General features: G+C 43.7%; 1 protein-coding gene across 3 annotated transcripts; it reads right to left on the bottom strand.

The window, feature by feature from the left end:
* Positions 1-1218: 1218 nt before the first annotated feature.
* LOC131495440 (dimethylaniline monooxygenase [N-oxide-forming] 4) lies at positions 1219-24336 on the bottom strand. Of its 3 annotated transcripts, none has more exons than XM_058700364.1 (10): positions 24072-24336; positions 22145-22284; positions 19971-20108; positions 16820-17008; positions 15557-15719; positions 11107-11249; positions 9448-9647; positions 7754-8106; positions 5530-5599; positions 1219-3626 (listed from the first exon to the last, which is right to left on the bottom strand). In XM_058700364.1, the coding sequence occupies exons 3-10, from the start codon at positions 20100-20102 to the stop codon at positions 3227-3229; spliced, it is 1650 nt and encodes a 549-aa protein (XP_058556347.1). In that variant the 5' UTR covers positions 20103-20108; positions 22145-22284; positions 24072-24336; the 3' UTR covers positions 1219-3226. The 3 variants fall into 3 exon arrangements, 2 of the variants coding, with proteins under 2 accessions (XP_058556347.1, XP_058556348.1); XM_058700365.1 differs by having other exon boundaries at positions 22145-22280; XR_009253947.1 differs by lacking the exon at positions 1219-3626 and adding an exon at positions 6110-6286 and having other exon boundaries at positions 24072-24333.

The raw sequence follows: 24336 nt of genomic DNA, 5'->3' as shown, positions 1-24336 counted from the left end.
GATCATGACCTGAGCCGAAGTAGGATGCGTAACCAACTGCCCCTGCAGTGGCCTTTTCATGATACTTTTTTTTTTTTTTCGGGAACTAGGGTCATGGCATGTGATAAGTAGAATATTCAGAAGTCTATTCAAGGTTCAGGGAGGGAATGTCCAGCTTGGAATGTCATCCATAAGCAAATCAAGGTGGTAAGGGGTGAATTGGAGGAGTTATCTCTCAAGGCAACTCAATCTCAAGGCCTTAGGGTTGCATATGTTTGGATTCAAATCTCTGTTCTGTCTCTCCCTTGCTCTGTGAATCGGGGCAAATTACTTCTCGGAGTTTGCTTTCTCATCTAAAAATTAATACATGGAAAAATAAATCGCCACATTACATGTAATGATATAATAAAGACATCTCAGTTCTGCTTTCTCCTTCAAGAACTTGGGCATAGATAAATATGACATTGCTCTTGTTGGTCAGCTTTGAAGATTTGGAATTAGGTGTCCTTCTACTAGGTGATGTTGTTAGTAAAAATCCAGACATATCAACAAGTTATGTCAGGGGCTCCACTCCTAATGATTGAGAATGATTCCTCCTTTGCTGACCTTTCCCTCTGCATTCTGGGGGGGAGGCACCAGAGTGGGGTGTGTGTGGTGATGACGGCAGCCATGATGGTGGCAAGGGGCCTCAGTGATTTGGTGGGGGTCACGAAGACAAAAGAGTGATCTTAGCTGGAAAGTGCTACCAGGGGATTCGTGGAGAGCAAAGGCCATGCTTTCTGATTAGGCAAGAGGGAAAGGAGCCCGGCAACAGGTTTCAAATCCTTTAAGTCAGAGAATTGAAAATGTCCTCGGGCTCATCAGCTATTGATAGTTAATTTACTGGGTAGCTAACATCCTGTATTGTCTCACTGTTTGCTTTTAAGGTGGATGCCATTATTTCCTTTCTCCTCGTTTTCCAGATGAGGATACTGAGGCTTAGCCAGGCTAAATCACTTGGCCAAGCCCTCACAGCTCATGGCAGAACTGGGATTATAATCCAAGTCAGAGAGAGTGCTTTCAACCAGGACACATGGTTGCCAGTTATTGTATAGCCATATTGACTCTATTTGCCATATAGATTTCTTGCTGTTGGTGAACTGTTCTTGTTCGTTTGCATGGCTGAGGGAACCTGAGGATGTTTATCATGTTGGCAGGAGAAAGAATCTGGGTAGGAGAACACAGACAAGAAACGTCAGCTGGTGAGGCAACTGGTAAGCCATCAAATATTTATTTAGCAATATTTTGGATCAGGCAGTGTTTTAGCTGAACAAGACACAACTCCCCTCAGTAACTTCTCATTTGTTAGGAGCCAGACACAAAAAGAATGTTACAGTTGATCCTTAAACAACGCAGCACTGCCCAGTAAAACATCTGTATAACTTCTCATTCCCCCCAAAATCTAACTCTACTAGTACGCTAATCACCTACTGTTGACCGGAAGCCATCCTGATAACATAAAGTCAATCAACATATATTTTGTGTGTTATTTGTATGATAGACTGTATTCCTATAAAGTAATAGAGAAAAGAAAATGTTATGAAGAAAATCGTAAGGAAGAGAAAACATACTTATAGGACTGTACTGTATTTATTGAAAACAATTTGCATATAAGTAGACCCATGCAGTTCAAACCTGCATTGTTCAAGGGTCCACTGTACAGGACAGTAAGAAAAGGGCAACGACAAAGCAGTACCTGAAGGGCAGTCGTTACAAATTGGAGGTAACTCTGCTTTAAGGATCCAGGGAAGGCTTCACAGAGGGAGATAATCGATCTCTCTCTCGAAAGAGAGTTGGGGTGGATTCGAGTTCCCAGTGGAGGCAATGCCTTGTGCCAAAGAGAGGAGGTATGGCGCAGCTGACGGTTCTGTAGTGTTGGATGGTAGGTCCAGAGTGGAGTGGGGGAAGCTGTAGGACAGGACTCTGGCGACCTGGGCAAATGCGGTCAGATCACGAAGGGTCTCCTCTTCCAGGTTCAGTAATTTGGACGATTATCTCTAATCAGAGGAGAAATTTTGAAGGACAGTAAACAGTCTGCACTGGATCCTTTCTGTCTGCCCTTCCGTATGTGCTCTCCATTGTCTTTGCTCTGTCTGCACTTTAGGAGGCCGACTTCCGTGGGTGACATCAGTCGGTATGTTAGTTTCCTAGGATTGCCACCACAAAATACCACAAACCAGGTGGCTTGTCCATTCACCGTTCTGGAGGCTGGAAGTCTGGAACCCAGGTGTTAGCAGGATTGATTTCCTCGGGAGGTTCTGGGGGAGAGTCTGTTCATGCTTCTCTCCTAGCTTCCGGCGTTTGGGCCATCCTCAGCTTGTGGATGCATCACTCCGACCTCTGCTCGTCTTCACACAACATTTTCTCCCGTGTCTCTGTTGGTGTGTCTTATCGTCATTGATAAGGACACCAATCATATTGCATTTAGCTCACCCTACTTCAGTGTGATCTCATCTTAAATTGATTACATTCACAAAGATCCTATTTTCAAACAAGGTATAGGTACCAGGGGTTAGGACTTGCATATAACTTTTTGAGGGGCACGATTCAATCCACAATAGTTGGTAACCTTGCCCTTTGAGTTTTGGCTGGGTTAGGCCATTGGGGAGCATGGGCAGGGGGTCAGAGGGAGGGAAGAAAATAAACTTAGGGAACTTATTCCCAAGCTTTGCACTTTTGGGTCACCATGGACTGCCTTCATCTGTCAGCTGAAGGCCGTAACTCTTGAGGTGTAGCCCTCTCCACAAAAAAGTCTCTTTGTCTCATTTATAATTGTTTTCTCCCCTTGCCTCATTAGGCCTCAGAATGGTAAAAACATCTCATTGTTACTAGTCTGGGAGTATTTCATTATCCCTATGATTTCCTTACAGTCTGCCCAAACCCAAATCTCTATATTAAAATTTCCACCAAATTAACTAATTTGAGTGTCATCTTATGCCAATCAGCATTTTTATGGAAACAATGACAATATTTTTATTTTACATAATTGCTTAGGTAGCAGAGTAGAGTATGGATTGGAAAGGGAGGCAAGAAAGGAGGCACTGAGACTAGAGAGGAAGGCAGTAAGTATAATAATTCAGGTAAGAGATGACTGGACTTGAACTTGAAAGATAGTGGTTATGATGGAGAGGAGAGGAGGGATGCACAAATATTTGGAGATAGAATTAATATGGCTCGGGACAACCCTTGTAACCAATCAGATTCATCCTCACCAGATACTGGTAAGAGGAAATTCTTGCACCAACTTCAGAAAAAGTGAAGATTTACAGATCAGCAGAAGAGAGGCAAGTAGGATAGGTACCCCCCAAACTTTTAAATAATGTGACATGGAGCCAGGCTTGGTGGAATCAGGAACGATTCGAGTTTTTAAGGGTTTCAGTGTCCTGTCCCATTGGGTCAGGATGGCATTTCTGGCTCCATCCCATTTCCCAGGTCCCTTTAGGCGGTACTGGTAAGGAGTACACGGTCCAAAGAAAACTTCCCAAGCGAGTCTGGGATCCTTGAGGAACAGAAATGGGACACTGGGCTTGGTGCCTATGCATGCGGCAATGTCATCCATATAGGTGATGTACTCAAGTTTGTCTTTACTGATGTCTTTCATCACATCCCTGCAGGGGAAAAAGATGGATCATTTTTCAGTTTCAAGTTATAAGTCACCCTTCCTCCTGCCATTTTGTTTCTTTTTATCACAGTCAAGCCATGTTTGGGAATGTTTTTCTATGTTGCAAAGCAAAAAAAAAAAATAAGAATTTATCTACAGAAGGTATTTGGGAAGGTAATTTTGTTAAAGGAGATGGTAAAAGGAGGCAATTGGAAGAGCAGTTCTAGATAATGTTTTAGGTTCTTGAATTTGATATAAGGGTAGAATCTCATCCAGTCTCAATACAGCACTTATTGAACGAATGAACATGATCAGAAAGCATCACATATATGGCCACCTAAATTATTGTTATTGACATTAATTGTGAGTTGAGAGAGCCATACATGGGGCCCTGAACATGACACAGATGTGGGTATCATGTATATGAAAGCTTTATTCCTACCTATTTCTGTGGTTAGTAAACTTTCATGATGTCCTAATGACATTCATTCATTCATTCCTTCAGTAAATATCACATGAGGCATCATGCTAGCTGCCAGGAATCTAACAATGAATAAAACAAAGTCTGTGTTGTCAAGAAGCTTACCTTCTAGTGAGGAAACTAACAGGCTATAAAAACCCTCAGCCAAGCAGATATATAATAAATCAGGTGGTAATAGGTATTATGAAGAGATATAAAGGAGGGGGGGAATGCAATGAAGGGATTGAGTAGGCCGCCATATTTATACAGTGTTGTCAGAGAAGGCTTCTCTTAGGAGGCGGTATTTGACAGAGTGAGCCTGTAGGTATGGGGGGAGGGGAGGGGAGAACATTCCAGGCAGAGGTTAGAGTAAGTGCAAAGGTTCTGAGGAGGCTAGGTTTGGGGTGTTTGAGGACCAGGGAGGAGGCTGCCTCGGACTGGAGCAGTATGGGTGAGGTGGGAGGACAGTAGGCAGTGAGGGCACAGAGATAGCTGGTTGCTCTGGAGCACTGGGGAGCCCCAGGGAAGTTTCTGGGAGTGAAATGGGAAGCAATTAGAGGGTTTTGACCAGAAGGACAATGTGGTGCTCCTCACTTCTGCCACAGTGTCAAGACTTGACATTCTCTGTATAAGAGCAGAGAGGAGGCCGGGAGACCAGATAAGTGGTGACAGCCAGTGTCCTAGTGAGAGGTGACAGTGGCCTGGTCTGGGGTGGCTGTGGGGGTAGCTAGAAGGGTCTGGATTTCTACCTTTTGTTCGAAGGTAGGAGCTGACAGTATTTGCTGATGTGCGGTATGGAGAGAAAAAGAGGAGAAAAGGATCACTCAGGGGTTCTGGCTGATCACCCAGAGTGAGTAGCCAGTGACTGAGAAGGGGAAGAAAAGTCTCAGAGCAGCCCGGGTGCAGGATGAGTGGGCAGGTGTTAGAGGGCTAGAGTTCATTCTTAGCTGTATTAAATTTGAGATATCTAAGTGGTATCCAAGTGGAGATATCTAGAGGGACTTGGATTAGGAGTTGGAATTCGAGGGAGAGACTTAGCAGTCATGACTATGTGATGGAATTGAGAGCCACAGGCCTGGGTGAGGCCGCCTAGGTGTGGGTGTTTGTAGAAGTGAGAAAGGATCTGAGGATTAAGGTTGGGGTTCACCAATATTTAGGAGCGAGGAAGAGGTGACCAGGAATTGCAGAGAAAGAGCAGCCTAAGAGACACAAGAACAAAGACACAAGGGGGTTCTGGGGGCCAAGTGAGCTCAAGGTTGCCACCTGTTGGGGCCCTGGCTCTGTATTCTGCTGAGAGGAGCTGGTACCCCCACCTAACACATCTGAGACCACACATCTAGTTGGCGGAACAGTTGGGATTAAAAGCATATTCTTCTGGCTCCGATGCAGGTTTGTGGGTACGGAAATACATTGGTAGGTTTTCCCAAAGAAGCTGCATGTCATGTCATACCTTTCTATGAGCTGCTCCTTTTTCGTAGCCTCAGCCATCAATTTTGGAGACGGGGGTATCTTACAGAGTCCTGTGAGAAACATTGGAAAGAACATTAACGTCACATGTGCCTTTTCCTTTGCGTTCTCTTCTCCCTCGTTTCTGGCCCCCACTGCTCTATCCTTAGGACGTGTAATAGTCAAAGCTTAGACTGGAACTAGAGGTAATTTCTGGAAGCATAATGCCCCTCCAAACCCACTTAACCAGGGTTCGTGGCATTCTACTGCCAGAATTATGAGGACGGACGCCCCTGTCACCCAGCCCTCAGCCTGCGCTGACCCATCGGCCATCGGTACCTGCTCCAGCTCATTTACCTGCTTGCACATTACATATATTCATATATACTGTTTGTATTGTATTGTTTGTATACCTCTGTTTGTATGTGTGCGTTAAAGCTATTCGTGGGTTAAGTGTTAACTACTTAAAATGACCTTGTTTTTATAGCCCTGCTTTGACATGTCTTCACTCCTGTTGTACCGGAAGCCTCGCGCGTGGAAGCGCCTGGTGGTCCCTCAGCCTCACAGAGAGACTAGGCTCTGACCTCTTGAGTGGTTGTGGGCATGTGTTCCTTCTCGGTCTCTCTCCTAGACGGTCTCAGCTCTTGGACTCTGCTCGTCCGACCGGAGCCAAGTGCTGGCCCCAGGGTGGGGGGTTAGTATCTGCTTGAGATAGGTCTGACTTAGCCCCGTCGTGTGCTTGCCACTAGAGTCACTTTACCCTGTAAAAAGCGGGCAAGACTTTACCTAGTGGTTCTCAGATTGCATCTGGAGGCTCTCTGGAGAAGCATGCAATCCCTCCTGTGGCGTCATCTAATTGAGTTTTGTTTTGTCAGCTCTATCATTCTGGTGAGCATTTTTGAGCTCATTACAAAACATTAAAAAAACCTCAAAACACCACATACTTAAGAGTCTTCTGAGGTTTTAATATAACCAGATAATGTTGTGAAAGCACTTTAATTGGCCTTAAAGAAAGAAATATTTGTGATCATTTAATGAAAATGTGCAGAATCTGAGGTCTATTACATTTGTAGAGGGTGAATGAAGTCGACACAACTTAGTACTGTGTTATATACTGTTGATAAATTACTGGTGATTGTTTTTATTCATTAATGACACAATTCTGCTAAAGAACACCTGGTTGGCTCAATTGTGATTGCTGTTTATAGTTAAAAAATCAGGGGCACCTGGGTGGCTCAGTCAGTTAAGCATCCGACTTTGGCTCAGGTCATGATCTTGCACTTTGTGAGTTTGAGCCCCGCGTCGGGCTCTGTGCTGACAGCTCAGAGCCTGGAGCCTGCTTCGGATTCTGTGTCTCCTCCTCTCTCTGCCCCTCCCCTGCTCACGCTCTGTCTCTCCCCCTCTCAAAATAAAATAAAATAAACATTAAAAAAAATAAAAAAATCATGCAAATGCAATTCTTTAAAATGCTTACTAATCTAAAACCTGCCCTACTTTGGAGAGGTATGATAGTAACAGCAAGAGTAAGAATGCCAGTTATCAATTAGTAGAGTTCACTGTGTGCCAGGTACCATGATAAGTGGTCGGCAGACATTATCCATCTCACAAAACTGTTGTGAAAGAGGTTTTATTATCCCCATTTTACAGACGAAGGGGCTGAGATTCAGAGAGGTCCTCACAAAGATAGTGAGTTTTAGAGTCGGGATCAGACCCTGGTAACCCCGACTCCATCATCTGTGCTCTTACTGTGAAAACTGACAGCAGTTAGTGTCCAGTGTCTAAAATATTTTTTTATAGGCATTCCTCAAAGGTTACCATCTCCTCAGAACTCAACTTTATTCACAGTCTGCATTATTCCAGCAACTTCCTTTGGAAGGGATATAGAGTTCTACTTCTAGAAATAAATAGAAAGATTTAGAAGTAAATAAGCTAGAGTAGAACAGAATAAGGATCCCAAAGCTTCCAACAATTTCAGTTAATCTGAGAAACATGATTATATGTTGCTGTGCAAATTAATCCCATCCACACAACCAAAACCTTTTTTCCACCGTCACGTTAGTGACATAAGCACACCCATGACAATATTACTCATATATGAAATTAAATATTTCCTAAACTTGAAATATCTTATGGTACATTAGCTCACATCTGTTCCATTTTGGCTGAATCACAAGACACTAACTGGAAACTCAGTTGATCACGTAGGGCTTTAAATAGAGTCAAGGTACCTTTGAATACTCTTGTGGCCCAACGTGCCTGGAGCTCTGTGCCTGATAAGATGGATCCTTTAAGGCTGATGAGGCCAATGATAGCTAACGTTGCCCTCTCCAGGTTTGAAGGAAAGACCTGCTTATACAGGAATATCTTCTTTGTACAAAGGCTTTTGAGAGGCTCTTCAAGGAAGGGAAAAGAAAATGTGTATCCTGTTGTAAAGATCACAACGTCGAGGTTTTCCTCCACTGTTCCGTCTTCAAAGACAGCAGAGGTTTCCGTGAACTCCTTCACGCTGGTTTTCATAGTGACCGTCCCACAGAGGATACAGATTGGCAGTTCATCATTCACAATGAATTTTGGTTTTCTCCTTTGACACAGAAGAGAAAATTATTCATTGTAGTTGTATCTGTGAGACGCTTGAGCAAATTATGTATTTGGTCAGCTCAGGGGAATTATCTGCCAAGCCAAGGGAGTGAATTGACCAATGTCTAGTTCAAAGTTGTCTACCCAACTTACTTTTTCAATAACATCTTTTGTTTTTCTGCTTCCAGTAGAAGGCATGTGGAAAATGGCTAAACCTATTCTTTCCTGCCTGGGGTTTAAAATTCTCTGTCTCTTGAAATTCATTTCTGGAGCAATGCTTTTCTAGAAGAATTAGGACCGAGTATACAGCAATCCATTTAAGAATCAGGTCTCACATCACCCAGGCCTCAAAGGATTGACGTTAGACAAAGAGGAAATTAGCAAGAAACTTTTTGGATAAAAATAAAAAAATCTGAACCAAGTTATGCAGAAAAATATTTTTTATTACAAACATCATTCCATCTAATCATGGCAGGTATAATGTCTTTATAAAATTGACATATCAAATCATCCACTGCTGTTAATTTTCTTTGTAAGTTGAGAGCTGTCTTACGAAAAAAAAAAATATTTGGGTCAAGCATAAAATAGAAGTCACATTTAATGACCTTACATTCATTTCAAAAGTTTTCTTTTCCTTGCCATGTGCAGCTTCATACAGATGTATGTTATATTAAAATGTTTAATTTTAGGAACTCCTATTGGAAATTCATCCTCTAATCATTCAGACAGAGAATCATTAGCAAGAGCTGGCCATCTGTACTCAAGATGCTGCAAATATTCCATTTGTAGATGGTGCCCATTTCAAGACTCCTCAAAGCCAATTTTAACGTCCTGACTTTCAAGCTAACATCCTGACTTTTCAAGAAATGAAAAGTTTTTATCTTTCATTATATTCTAGCCTCATGAATTACTACTTTTGTTACCAGACAGAGAATATTCCTATTTGTGGTACCTGATGGACATTGTCTTAAGGAACTAAGCCCAGAGCAGAATAAATAAAGGCAGCATAATAATTACTGAAGATTTGAGTTCTGAATAAAGTAGAATTAAAAATTATTGATTGTTCTTTAAAAATATGTTTATTTAGAGAGAGAGAGAGAGAGAGAGAGCGAGCACGTGCATGCACCTGAGTGAGTGGGGGAGGGGCATAGAGAGAGAGGGAGAGACAGAATCCCAAGCAGGCTCCATGCTGTCAGTGGAGAGCCTGACTGGAGGCTTGATCTCATGACCTTGGGATCATGACCTAAGCCGAAATCAAGAGTTGGACACTTAACGGACTGAGCCACCCAGGTGCCCTCAAATTATCGGTTCAATAATTTTCCCATTAAATAAAAAATTTAAGTACCCCTTTGTAATACTTAATCCATAATTCTCATGGTTAAATCTTTTATTCATTTGCCTCTCTTGAATCCAGTTTAGTACACACGAGGGCAGAACTTGCGCCATAAAATTAAGGTATCTTCTTGTAATCACCATATTATAGGGGTAACCCCCATTTGAACAGCGGTGGATAACCCAGGCACCAGTTCTAGTACTGAGAAGTACCTAAAAAGTAAGGAAGGATACATATACGTACATCATTTTGTAGCATGTTTGCTTGATGTGCTTCAAATGTTCTTACAACATCTGTCCTTTTTAAAGAAGTTTTTATCTTAATCCCAGTTAATTAACATCCAGAGTTATATTAGTTTCAGGTGTACAATATAGTAACTCAACCCCTGCACACATCACCCGGTGCTCATCGCGCCAAGTGCACTTTTAGTCCCCATCACCTATTTCGCCCATCCCCCCACCTCCCTCCCTTCTGGTGCTCTCAGCTTGTTCTCTGTGGGTAAGAGTGCGTTTCTTGGTTTGCCTCTTTCTCCCTTTGCTCATTTGTTTCTTAAAGTCCACACGTGAGTGAAATCATAGGGTATTTGTCTTTCTCTGACTTATTTCACTTAGCGTTATACTCTCTGGCTCCATCCATGTTGTTGCAAATGGCAAGATTTCCTTCATAGCTTCTGTTTTTAACTGGTGAGTTTGTACATAGAACTACAAATGACTGTTTCTGTTGTTTTCGTTTTTATAAGTCACTTTTTCCTGATCTATATATGTTAAGTATTTTTATCATGTTCACTATAAAAATTATAGTGCTAGTAGATATGTGCACTGTTGACCTGGCGACCTTTTACATACAAATAATACAGAATGTAAAGTGGAGTTTTGGGAAAGCAATTTTAACTGAGTTCAATAAAAATCTTAAAAATCTCTTTCCCGGGGCGCCTGGGTGGCTCAGTCGGTTGAGCGTCCGACTTCAGCTCAGGTCACGATCTCACGGTCCGTGAGTTCGAGCCCCGCCTCGGGCTCTGGGCTGATGGCTCAGAGCCTGGAGCCTGCTTCCGGTTCTGTGTCTCCCTCTCTCTCTGCCCCTCCCCCATTCATGCTCTGTCTCTCTGTCTCAAAAATAAATAAACATTAAAAAAAAATTAAAAAAAAATCTCTTTCCCAAATCTAATAATGTCCTATAATATATGTTATAGGTGGAGCAGATTTCTAACTTGCAAATCTATGCTTGGACTTTCTAAAGTCATTCTGCACACTTTGTGGGCAAAGTGAAGGCTGTTTTTATCTGGAAACAAATTCTAAATGTGACTCCTAATAGAAAATTTGGACATGTTCAGAAAATAACTTCCATTTTCTATTTTTATATGGGGGTTTCGCCAGAATTATGAAGAGAGAGTGTAAAAACAGATCAGTGGTCTGGGTGGAGTAATTTATTCATTTGGTCTTGTTCCTGAAACAGTGCCTCTGAAAAAATGCCTCGTGGTCTGGCATCCACACAGTGTCCTTGACCCCTGTTGGAGATGTTTCAATGCTGTTATGTGTGGATTTTTTTTTTTTTTTCACTCACGTTGGGTCCACATGACTTAGCAATCGGCCAATGTGCTTTATAGTCTTGTATCCCTCTCTCCAGCCACCAGAAATGATGATGGGGTGGGGGTGTGGATTCACCCTTGTGTACCTGAGCTGCCGTTCGACTGAGTTCCACTGCCACGTCCCCTCCAGTGTTCCCAAGACCGATCACTAACACGCGTTTGCCTTGAAAGCCTTCTGGGCTCTTATACTCCTGACTGTGCAGGATCTGGCCTTTAAATTTATGAATACCTGAGGGGAGGGAGGGATCAGAAAATCAGAAGCATCTAAAGTTTTATAACTCCCTAGTATGCAGGCATAGGGTCTGTAGGAAAAGGAAAGTTCCAGAAGTATGTCAGCCTTTTGCTCCTGCTGCTAATTGCAGGACATAGAAGCCACGTATCATTTTCTTCTCCCATTGGATTCTCTGAGCCTGGATATAGCTTTAGTACAACCTGCAGGAGATTTAAAAATACGGGAAAATTTAAATTCCACATGAGTGCTCCTTTTTAAAGCAATTACTTGGGGAAATCAAGGTCACTGCAGACCATAAGAAACATCTCATGCACGACCCTGAACATCCTGAGCAAGAAGCAGAAAATGGTTTGTGTATAGAACATATTTACAAGTGAATTTTAATTCAATTATAATTTTCCACAAAAGAAATTTTGTGGCAAGTTCTCTTATACATAATGATTTTTGTGGCTTAGGCTTGCTACTTTATGCTTATTTTACTTTACTCTTTATTATAGGCTTAATGCTTTATTATACCGTATGCTTATTTATACTCTATTCTTGCATTATTTACATTTGTGTTACTGACTGTTTTTTCAAGTTCCGAACACCGTTGATACAAGTATCACTCTTATGGTATTTGTATACATGAGAAGGACTCATGTATCCAAAGATTTCTTCTCTTGATTTATTTTTGGTAATTATCTCCTTGGCACGTATGAAAGACATAAGCCATGGATTCATAAAAATGAAGAGTGGTCGCAACAGCGGAAGTAGAGGTATTTCCAGCGGTGGCTGCAGAAATGGACATTATGAGGTGGCAGAGGAAACAAGAGTGATGGGGACAGTGACCATCAGTGAGATGAAACTCTGATGAAGAATCTGGAAGGAAACCCTGCAGTTTAGAGAGTTTAAAAGCTTCTCATTCCAATACTTCAAGTACATTTGAAATTTTAATATAAAAAAATGAAACTGTCTCCTAGAATGTATCAATCTTCTTCTTCTTTTTTTTTTTTTTAAATTTTTTTAACGTTTATTTATTTTCGAGACAGAGAGAGACAGAGCATGAATGGGGGAGGGGCAGAGAGAGAGGGAGACACAGAATGGGAAGCAGGCTCCAGGCTCTGAGCCATCAGCCCAGAGCCGACGCGGGGCTCGAACTCATGGACCGTGAGATCGTGACCTGAGCTGAAGTCAGATGCTTAACCGACTGAGCCACCCAGGCGCCCCAACTCCGGTTCAATCTTCTATCACAGTGATTGACTGATTCATTTACTCAGTAACATTTATTTATTTATTTATTAAAAACAACTTTTTTTTTTTAATGTTTATTTTTGAGAGACAGAGACAGAGACAGAGCGTGAGTGGGGGAGGAACAGAGAGAGGGGAGACACAGAATCCAAAGCAGGCTCCAGATTCCGAGCCCTCAGCCCAGAGGCGGATGCAGGGCTCTCCAGCTCACGAACTGTGAGATCGTGACCTGAGCTGAAATCAAGAATTAACAGACTGAGCCACCCAGGAGCCCCATGATGCCAATTTTTGTTTCAGCAGGCTTCGTGCCCAGGGTGGAGTCCAACGCGGGGCTTGAACTCATGACCCTGAGATCAAGACCTGAGCTGAGATCAATAGATACTTAACCGACTGAGCCACCCAGGTGCCCCTGATGCCAACTGAAAGGAACTTTGCATGAGACAGGCATCTATCTGCCCAGGCAATGAGACCCTAAAGACAGTCTGTGTGGAGATGACTGGGGGAGGAGCTGGGGTTCAAGGAGCTGTGCGTGGTCAGCGAGAGGGTGCGGCCCATGCTAAGGGGCTGCACTGAGAGATCCCCCTTCATGGAATGTCCCTCTGAAGCAGAACCAAGAAAGCACCCTGCAAAGTGTCAGTCTTAGGCACGTCTGCGGCCAGAGAAAACTAGCGCCTGCTTGGTGCCAGTCAAGAAAGCCCTCCCTGCCCCCTGTGACTCTAATTCCGGAAGGGTCTAGGGTTAGAGACTGTAGCTGGTGGGTGACGGGTTTGGCAAGAGGAGGCACTGGGAGAGGAAGGGGGAAAGCCATGGGTGCCTCCTGTTCCCACTGAGCGTCCAGCCCAAAGCAGGCTCCAGCCGGGGGAGGGGAAGCCCCACCGTTACATGTGGTTGCAAGTTTTGACTATTCCAGGAGGCAAGATGTTTTCGTTAGGAAAATGAGAATTTTCTTGGGTGATTTTAAAGCGATGAGAGGGCTTGCCATGATCTGACAGAAAAGCGGTGGGAATGGCCTGAGATTGCGCGGCGGGGGAGAGGAAGGGCAAGCCCCACAGAGCAGGCCTGCTCTGAGAGACAAAGAGACACGGAGAGAGAGAGAGAGAGAGAGAGACAGAAACAGAGATAGAGCGTGAGCGGGGGAGGGGCAGAGAGAGAGGGAGACACAGAATCAGAAGCAGGCTCCAGGCTCTGAGCTGTCAGCACAGAGCCCGATGCGGGGCTCGAACCCACGAACCTGAGCTGGTCAGATGCTTACCTGGCTAAGCCATCCGGGTGCCCTGAACTCATTTAATTCTTAAACCACTCTCTAAATGGAATCACTGGGTTAAGTTTGCCCAGTGCTGGCACGTGGTCCGGGCTACCAGACTTTAGACCTTTGCTCCTAGGGGCACCCGGGTGGCTCAGTCAATTAAATGTCTGACTCTTGATCTCTGCTCAGGTTTTGATCTCAGGGTTATGAGTTAAAGCCCCATGTTGGGCTGGGCATGAAGAACTTTGTTCATAACTATTATGTTAAATGCCACTTATCACCAAGGGCCAATGTCCCGGGGGAACTGTAGCAGACCAGGACTCTTTGGAAACCTGAAAGCATGCCTACTCACCAAGATACCCCATGCTAGGAACACAGAGGACATTGGCATATTTGGCCTGGTGTCCTCCTGTGACAAATCCTTCTGAAGTCTGGTCTTAAACTAAGACCTCCTCAGGAGGAGTCTCTGACATCTGTATATGTGGATTTCTTCCTTCTTTATAATCTGGGTTTTATGGCAAAAGAGAAGGGCACACGGCTATTTCTACTGCAGTCAGCCACATCTCCTGCCCCAGAGATCATTAAAGTATGCAGAAATGTTTGCTCTTGTATTGATCCCAAACTCTCCTGTCATTCTCCTTTGTGTTTGCCCAGTCTCTTTCCTTCGGACCAGCTCTCCCAGATTACGTACATTATACTGCCGCAAGGATCCTCGCCTCTCAGCTCTTGGTTGATCTTTTGCAACAGCATCTTTTAGTCAGAGTCTAAGTACAACTGAGGGCGAGCCAACCCAAACCTGACAAGATACTGTATTCCAAAACATAGTATCACATCTTGTAAAACATCTCCCCATAGAAACATTGCTATAACAGGCGGTTCTGTATTTCTTTACTGCTGTGCCATTGTGGATTGAGCCCCCAGGCTAGCTGCAAGCTGGACCATCATTTACAATATTGCTTCTTTGCAATAGTATGCATTGAGGTCTCCCGCTGGGTCTTTAAGACATTTTTTTGAATACGATATTTTGTTAATTTGATTACGAGATTACGTTTATAAGGTTTACATTTCATTTTCTTCATTGGCCCAGGTTTGCAAGCTTTATTCTTCATAGTCTTCCTTGAAAGCTTTCTTTCTTTCTTTCTTTCTTTCTTTCTTTCTTTCTTTCTTTCTTTCTTTCTTTCTTTCTCAAATATATATATTTAAAGTTTATTTATTTATTTTTAAAGAGAGAGCATGGGAGGGGCAGAGAGAGGACAGGGGGGAGAGAAGCCCAAGCAGGCCTCACACTGTCAGTGCAGAGCCTGATGCGGGGGTTGAACTCACAAACCGTGAGATCATGACCTGAGCCAAAGTTGGACGCTTAACCAGCTGAGCCACCCAGGTGCCCCAACTGCTATGTTTCTTAAAAACAAATCTGTCAAGTTTCTTTATGCTCTCACTTTGTTTGTTTGTTTGTTTATTAATTAAGTTATTGATTTGCAGTTTACTCCTGACTCAAATGACCTGTAATTCAATGACAGAATTCAAAAGCTTGGCTTTTTTTTTTTTTTTATGACACATCTGATAGGGTTATGTGATCACTGAACTTGACTCAGATCAGGCACGATAAAGCTTAAATAATAACAACAGCATTTATATTAATAAGTAAGTAATAAGGCCTGACACCTCCATAGCTTCCTACCTTTCCAAGTTATTTTGTACACACTTTTTCTGAGGTTGAGCATCAAGTCACTTATAATCATCATGAATTATTTCCAATGGCAAATAAACAACTTTCTTCTAGAATAACCCAGCAGAGTAGGCACGATCTCGGGTAGAAGTGACTCACCAGGAAAGGACTCCAGAGGCAAGTGAGGATTCAGGAAATGTCCAGTGCAAACCATGACAGCATCAAAGACACCTCGGTCCCGCTTTCCCTCTGTCTCTGTGACAACATCCCACTGACCAGTTTCAGAGAAGTCTGGACGCTTCGTGACACTGCATACTGTGGTCTGAAAGTAAAAGACACGCACTCACTTAAAAAAAATGTTTTTTTTTAATGTTTATTTATTTTTGAGAGAGAGGCAGAGACAGAGAGAGACAGAGCACGAGTGGGGGAGAGACAGAGAGAGAGGGAGACACAGACTCCGAAGCAGGCTCCAGGCTCCGAGCCGTCAGCACAGAGCCCGACGCGGGGCTCGAACTCACACACGTGAGATCATGACCTGAGCCGAAGTCGGACGCCTAACTGGCTGAGCCACCCAGGCACCCCCAAACACTCACTTTCTATCAATCACCTTTGGACTTCATGTAATGACTGGTATGGTAACCATGTTTGTTACTTCCAGCGGGCTGAGTGAGTCTCAGGACAGGAGGTCTGTCAATATTGGTTTATCTCCCTCCTAAAGAAATGAAGCAACTTGGGGCACCTGGGTGGCTCAGTTGATTGGGTGTCTTACTCTTGGTTTCGGTTCCTGTCATGATCTCATGGTTTGTGAGATCAAGCCCGGTCTCGGGCTCTGTGCTGACAGTGTGGAGACTGTTCTCTCCTCATTTGTGCTCTCACGCGCGCTCTCTCTAAATAAATAAATGTTAAAAAAAAAAAAAAAAAGAAAAGAAGTAACTTATACAAAGTCTCAAAACTAGTCATAGAGAGCATGACCCAAAACATCTGAATGACTTCACTGGAAGGAAGAAACATTCAGTTTTTACTCCCGGTGAGAAGGAGGTGAGTTACAACACTGAATGACTTGGGAAAACACAGGAAGATGAATTTTGGCTCATTATAATTTCTGTGGTCCAGATTCCTAGTCACTTCTTCCCAGTGGGTTTCATGGGCAAAATTTATTTTTCCTTTCCTCTCAAAAAGAAAAACATTCTAAATTTCATCCGGAATAAGAATTTGGATTCAGGAGAGGAACCAGGATATTCAGTATTTTAATGCCTTATTTGAGTAAAACATGAGAAGCAGGAGAAGTGAGGAGTCTTTATTATCTGCCTTGTTCATATAGAGATAAAATCAGGAATGAATTTACTTAAATATCCCATTTCCATTAGATTGCCGAATGAGCAGCCCCCATTCATTAACCTTCCGTGACCCAAGGTGTCTTACCCTAAGCCGAATGTATTTCAGAAGGTCAAAGTGCTCAACAAATTCTTGGAGATAGTCCCAAAATTTTCCTTGGTTCATGTAGTTTGGATAATCTTCTTGGAAGGGGAAGTCGCTGTAACATGACATCTCTTTGCAGACGTTTGTCACTAATGACCTGTAGACCCTGGTCATCCCATCTTTAGAAGTTTCCTGTGGTGAGAGCACAGTTAGCTTGATGGGGTGGGGGAGTCAGGAGGAAGAGAAAAGAGATTGTTAGCAGTCAGTGTTCCACTCACCATTCCAAAGAATTCCATGGAAATGCAGCACTGGGTCTCTATGCTATAGTTATCAGAAATCGTTGTTGGGATTGGACTTATTAAACATAGTATCTTTATCAAACTACAAAGAAGTTAACAAAATTTAACAGGGTTCTCCAAGACTAACAATGCCATTAAGCGATTCCATGAACATGGGGCCTATGGTCTCCCTTGCTTATTTTTTTCCCCTTCTTTGCCATCCTCACTCCCTCAACTCATGCCCTAGACCCCTTTCTCTTGACTTTACTCAGAGAACTCCTCACTGATTTTTGTATTTATTGTCTATGTATATTTTCAATCACTCTCTCTTTATTGGCTCCTTCCCATCAGCACTTAAAATACTGAAGACTCTAATTTTTAAAAACAGAACAACACTCCCTTTCAACCTATATCTATTCCCTTTCCAGCCTTGTCTCTCTGTGTCCTATATCAACCTTCATGAAAAAAATCATCACATACTGGGCAGCCTCTGTTTTCTCATCGACTCTTCAACTCACTGTTGTCTTGTCGCAACCTCACACACTCAAAAAACGTACCAACAAAACAAAAACATGCATATTAAAAGCACAGATGGGGGCACCTGGGTGGCATAGTTGGTTGAGCATCTGACTCTTGGTTTCACCTCAGGTCATAATGCCAGGGTCACGGGATGGAGCCTCACATCGGCCTCCGTGCCGGGCATGGAGCCTGCTTAGGATTCTCTCTCTCTCCCTCTCTCCCTCTCTCTTCCCCTGCCCCTTCCCCAGCTTGCATGCTCTATCAATCTCTCTCTCTCTCTCTCTAAAAAATAAGGCCTCAATGAACTTCTGATGGCTGAAGCTAATCTCTATTTCTCTTTTAAGTATCTTTCTTAGCTGTCAATATCCATAAGACACCGTCTCTAAGGTAGCTGTTCCGGCTGCATAGCACCCTGCACTCCCAACACAGCCCTGATCACACTGCACTGTAACAATGTGTTTTACTGTTTTTGTTCCCTACTAGACTGTAAGGAGGGCAGGGTCCTTGTCTATTTTGTCCCCATCCTGGTAGAGGGACATTATAAGCACAGGTACTCAGGTACTTGGTGAATGGATGAACATTAACACTATCACTGCATTTTTGAAAAAGAAATAGTATATATATGACTGAAAGAAATTACATTGAAATTTATTATTATTATTATTATTTTAATTTGAGTATAGTTGACACACAGTGTTACATTAGTTTCAGTTGTACAACATACATAGAAATTTTAATAGTGCAGGTATATAATTCTCATGGGTATTGATATTATATTTAATTTGTACTTTTCTTTTTGTTTAACTCAGTATTATTTTCTAAAATTTATCTATATTACTTAATTTTTTTGAGAGAGAGAGAGAAAGAGAGAGCGTGTGTGTGCACGCATGCACACACAAATGGGGTGGGCCAGAGGGAGAAAGAATCTCAAGCAGGCTCCACACTCAGCACGGAGCCCAATGCGGGGCTCGATCTCACGACTGAGATCACGACCTGAGCGGAAATCAAGAGTCGGACGCTTAACTGACTGAGCCACCCGGGCTCCCCTATCTATCTTACTTTAGGGGAAGAAAACCAAACAAACTGTGGGGTCAAATAGCAGAAGGGACACAAACCAGGCCCAGTGTTTTCTGTCCACATTGACATTTGGCTCCATTTGGTTCCATCAGGCTCACGGTACAACAAAAGAAACTTTTCTCCCCTAGTACACTATAATCACAGGGCTGTGACCATTTCCGCTTACATACATTTGCTCATTCTGTTTTCTTCACCATCTGTCGATGAATGGCAAATGCCACCTCCTCCATGAAGGCTTCCCTCATTCATACCAGTTTGCAGTACTCTCCTCCATGCTGAGCTCCCACTGAATGTTGCTCTTCTCTTCCCCCCAAGGCCTCCTATCTTCTGACATTTTATACCTCACTGCTGGGACAGATCCCTAGGTCCCTGCCGAAGACCCTGTGATGCCCAGGACCAGCCAGAGGCAGGTGGTATTGAGCCACTTCCAGCCCCTACTTCTGTTGCTCAAGTCACCTAGCAGCTGGCCTAACCCTAAGCATAACCCCCCCAGGATGCACACCCCTGTCCCTGGAAGGACTGATCAGCATCTCGACCTTTTTTACTCTGATGCTGCTGTGAAAGCTACCCACCCCCAACTCTTCAAGGTCCGGATTCTTGCCTCACTCTTACCAGTTCTCTTCCCAAAGACCCGAACAATGCCTGGGGGCTGGGGCTTTGCTCCCTGAGGCCAACCTCCGTCCTTCTAAAAGTGTCATTGCTCCATATTCACCAATGCCATTCAGTTTAACCTATGTGACACTTTGTTCCTTTGCCTCAGAATGTCCCTGGTCCAGAAACCACTGTAACTTCCAACACTATGTTTGTGTAGCGGACTTAACTCTTCCTTCTTCCCTCCTCCAACTGTCCCTGCCCTGCCCTGCCCTGCTAAGTCTCCGGGTTCATCACCTGTCGGACTGCATCCTGCACAGTATTGGCACCTTACGTGCACAATCCCGTGTTGTTGTAGTGAGCTGCTTTCTTTTTTTGTTTTAACGTTCATTTATTTATTTTGAAAGAGAAAGAGAGAGAGAGAGAGAGAGAATCCCAAGAGGCTCTGTGCTAAATGTCAACAAGAGCCTGACACGGGGCTCGATCTCACAAACTGTGAGATCATGACCTGAGCCAAAATCAAGAGTCAGCCAGCTTAACTGATCGAGCCACCCAGGCTGCCCACCCCCACCCAGTGAGCTGCTTTCTTATGTGGTCCCCAAGATAGGCTGAAGTCACCATGCCTGAGCAGGGACAAAGCCAACAGCCGGATTATGATTGATAGAGGTGGGAGGGTACGAGCTACGCACAGTAAACTTCCATAGTCCCCCGATGTCATTACTTCTCTCAAAGCAGGTGGGCTCCAGATCCTCATCCAAGCAGCACTTGATGGAGGACAGGCCGCTCACACCCGCCCCAATCACTGCGACTCGCCTGGCCATGGCACCCTGTTGGAAGAAGGGTGGCCTGAGCGTCCTCCTGTGACAAAGCTGGAAGGAGCCTCCTGTTGTAGCATTCAACTTTCATGGTGGCATAAACACCCTCTTGTCATCTTTGAGCTGGGGCAGACTCACATTGTGGTTAAACATGAGGGCTTTGAAATGGGACTGTTCTGGTTTAACTCTTCGTGTCACTTACTAGCAGTGTGACCTCGGGCTAGCTTTTTTTTTTTTTTTTGTCTCCGGGCCTCGGTGTTCTCTTTAGTACAGTGGGGACGGAAATAATAATAATAGCTCTTAAATATTTGTATGGAATTAAATGATTGATATGTCGGAAGGATTGTAGAAGTCTGTTTCCTACATAGTAAGTGCTCACTTAAATTTAGTTCTTATTATTAACTAGTATAGTCAGGACCTTGATGCCCTTGGGACTTTAGATCCCCTCAGTATGAAAAGGACCCTCTGCTTCCACTTTATCTCTCTGGACCCGAGGAATTGCGGCTAGCGAAAAAGATTAGTTTTTATTCATAGCCTCTAGAGTCCTGAAGAACAGCTGGTCATGGGTCATCCCCTACCATGCAATGGTGATATTACATGAATTGACTGGGGGGTTCTTAACCTCGCACAGAGGCAAGACTGGCTGACCATAATGCAGAACAAAGTCCCCAAGGAGAGCTACATGGGGCATTCTGGATGAGGTCTTCTGGACATGGGGATGTCCGTGGCAGTCAGTAGAGACTGGAGGAGGTAAGTGTCATAGGGATTGAGAACCAGTTTTTCCTGGTACTACAATTTGGGCTTCTGTCAACACCAACGTAGCTTTTGCTTTGACAGATGGGCGAACCACTCAGTTGATTCCAGCAAATCAGACATGTCATGCTGAGGCCCTTAACACGTCAGGTGGATTCAGTAGCCAGTGCTGCCTTTCCCTCAGCGCCCCCCGGCCAGTCCCACACACACACAGAGTAGTCGAGACGTCAAAGTATTTGTTTTATAAAAATATATATATGTATAATTGATTTGGCTTTGCCTTTGAAGACATGGTATTTTTTTGAGGGGAGGTCTTGCTGTGTAACCCTTACGTGATTTTTGTAGCGTGATGCCGCTTATTCTAGTGCTATTTGCCTTGGGGAACCAAGAGAAAAAATATTTATTGAGACCTGAGTGCCAGTAAATGAGAAAACAAAGAGCATCATCGTGTGACATGATTTGTGGCCACACTGCTAGTAAGGGGCTGAGTCTGCAGCGACTCTAGATCTCTGACTCTGAAGTTGGATGTGCACATCTCCTTGGTCTGAGAGGCTAAGGTGTCCTGTGGTTCCCATTAGAAAGCCTCTTCCCTCACCTGTGCTCAGGTTTGCTGTCACATTTTTGTGATGGACTTGGGGGAATGTGTCGTATGCCTTTGCAGCTTGCCTTCTAGATCAAATCAGAGTCCCCGGGGCACAGAGTCAAAGTGTATTTATCTCCTTTACAGGGGGCAGAGGAAGACTTCTGAGCCCTTCAGACCCTCGAACTCACCTGGTCCTGGAGCAGATCCAGGGACTTGCAAGGAGATACAGAGGGATTTCTTAGGGCTGTTGCCAAATCTTACTTGCCAACCTGCCCTTTGTAGGGTTGAGACCTCCATGTCTGGCTTTCATTATTTACGACAAAACTGACACTTCTTCCCCTTAGACTCTTGGTTGACTTGGGAGTCTCTATTGAATTGAAAGAGCTAGGTAGGCTGCAATCAGAATGGACTTAGAGGCAGCAGAACTAGTTTGAACCCTGTGTCTGCAACTGATTGGCCATGTGACTCCAAACAACCTACTTGAACACCTTAAGATTTATTGCTTATAAAATAAAAAAAAGAGCTATGTAGAATTGTTTGAGTTTTAAACAAAGCGACATTACTCACACAAAAGTGCCCAGCACCAAATATTTATCAGTGTTCATTCCCTACCTCCCTAATTATCTCCCTCACTTCCTCTCTTTTCCCTAGAAAAGACAGCTCACACAGACAAAAGCAATCAGCGAGTTTGGAAATAAGGAGGCATACATACCTGTAGTTTCCTTTGGGGTGAGGAGTAGGATTTTCAGACAGCTTTCAAACAGAAGTAAATGGCCTCTGCCAATGAGAACACTGGAATTTCTAGACCACTAGGTAGAAGGCCGAAGTCGGTAGATCTCAACTGTGTTCTGTCTTTGCAATCAAAACACAAAAGAAATGGTTGCTGATTGAACTGGCAAAGTGCAAAACGTGCTCCAGTGAACAGGCGAGCAGCAAATGAATCCATTCTGTTGAATGGTTGGAAGCACCCGGGTACCTCGAAGTGCAGTTAGAGAGCCAGGGGTGGGGACCCAAAGATGATGAAGGCCCAGTGACTAAATAATGGTAATAAGAAAAGACCCCGTAACAGGAGACGCTGCCACATGGAGAGATGTGGACACACATGACATCATGTGGTGCGTTCCTGGAACGGTTGTGTGCTCCAGGTACCAACGTTTGCAGGCCCTGTTGGGTTGTTTGGCTACACAACACAGGAACACAGAGCAACAATGTCTCTGTTGGTTAGAGACACAGAGTGGGCTGTGTTTTTCCAGGGCAAAACACCTTGTCCTTTATAGAGCCACTTAAGAAACTGTACAGGCAGCAAAAACAAATTAGGAATTTACACCTCTTGGAATTACACAACACTTGCAGATTATGAATTTCTGAGTGGGGGCAGCCATTTAAAAAATATGCTTCAAATAAAAAAGTTGAAATAAAAAAAAGGGGGGGGGCGCCTGGGTGGCCCAGTTGGTTAGCGTCTGGCTCTTGATTTTGGCTCAGGTCATGACCCCAGGGTCGTGGGATCCAGCCTCGCATTGGGCTCTTTGCTGGGCAAGGAGCCTGGTTAAGATCCTCTCTCTCTCCCTCTGCCCCCTCTCCTCCCGCATGCACACCCACATACTCTGTCTCGTTTTATCGCTCTCAAAATAAATACATAAATATAAAAAGTATGCTTCGAGTCAATGAGGGGAGTTGGTGAGTGAACTAGAAATAGGAAGATCTGGGTTCTGGTTCTGCCTCTGGCTCTGACCGGCCGCAGGAACTTAAAATTCTTTATTTCCCCGTGAGATTGTTCCTACATTTGTAAAACAGAGGGTTCTAGTAGTTTTCCCTTTGTCCTCTTCCAGCCCAAGATAATTGTTTTTATGTCCGAATGCCAAGTAATTGGTACCAAAATAGGTGTGATTTGAAAGGGAGGAGAGATTCCGCAGGCATGAAGGGCAGGGGGAGTGGTGGGACATAAGGTGTGTGTATGCTCTCTCTGAACTATAAAGTGTGTTATGACTGTGAGGTCCTCTGTAGCTCAAAGGTTGCTTCTAATCGGAGTTCTTTGGTAAATGAGCCCTAATCTATTGAACTGGACTTTTGAACGACACGAAAACCCCATCCCAGACCTGCCAGACCAGAAAATGTAGGAATCATTTCTGAAATATGGAGAGACTTGGGTGATCTGCAAATCATGCGATCGATCATGATTCATTTGGGTTTGGAATTTGATCTGTTTATATTTCTTATTATCACTCACCAATGCTATAGTATTTCCTAACACCTGTGGAGTATTTTATGTTTCCCAATGCTTGGCACTCCTATGTCATCCGTAAAATGACATCAGAGGGGAGAACAGAATTATAGAAAGTCCTGGGATGCTGTTATTCTCACTGACAGCTTTCTTTCAGATGGTTGCTCCCGACAACGTAACTTTGTTTCCTTACAACAGCTCCTTTGCTTTCTGACTTTCTCCTTAATTCTGTTGCTTTCACCCTGATCAAGAGGCTCCTGAAGAAGACATTCATCCTTAAGGAAGGCACTCAGCAAGGGGAATATTCATCCTCTGCAAAAGAGGTTTCTGGAAACATTTCCCCATTTAAAAAAAAGAAAAGAAAAGAAAAGAAAAGAAAAGAAGACAATGACAATGAAGAATAGCCCAGCACACTTACCTTATTGGCACAGAGCAGATACTCTGACAACTTATTTCTCAAAGCAAATAGACAAGATAGTGCTTGCCTTAAAAAAAAAAAAAATTCGAATCTCAAACTCTTTGTTCTAAAAGAAAAACAACATCACAGGAATGCAGACTTTGATTAAGTTCTCTGTTTCCAGTCTTGCTGGGGACAGCAGAGAGTATCGTCCTCACTGAGGATGAAAAGTTGTGTGGGACAAGGGCTTGCTACTTCTGTGATATGAGGGGAGGGCTAAATGACG

This window comes from Neofelis nebulosa, chromosome 15 (genome assembly GCF_028018385.1).
Source record: "Neofelis nebulosa isolate mNeoNeb1 chromosome 15, mNeoNeb1.pri, whole genome shotgun sequence".
Taxonomy (NCBI): Eukaryota; Metazoa; Chordata; class Mammalia; order Carnivora; family Felidae; genus Neofelis; species Neofelis nebulosa.
This window is presented reverse-complemented; position numbering and strand designations above follow the sequence as displayed.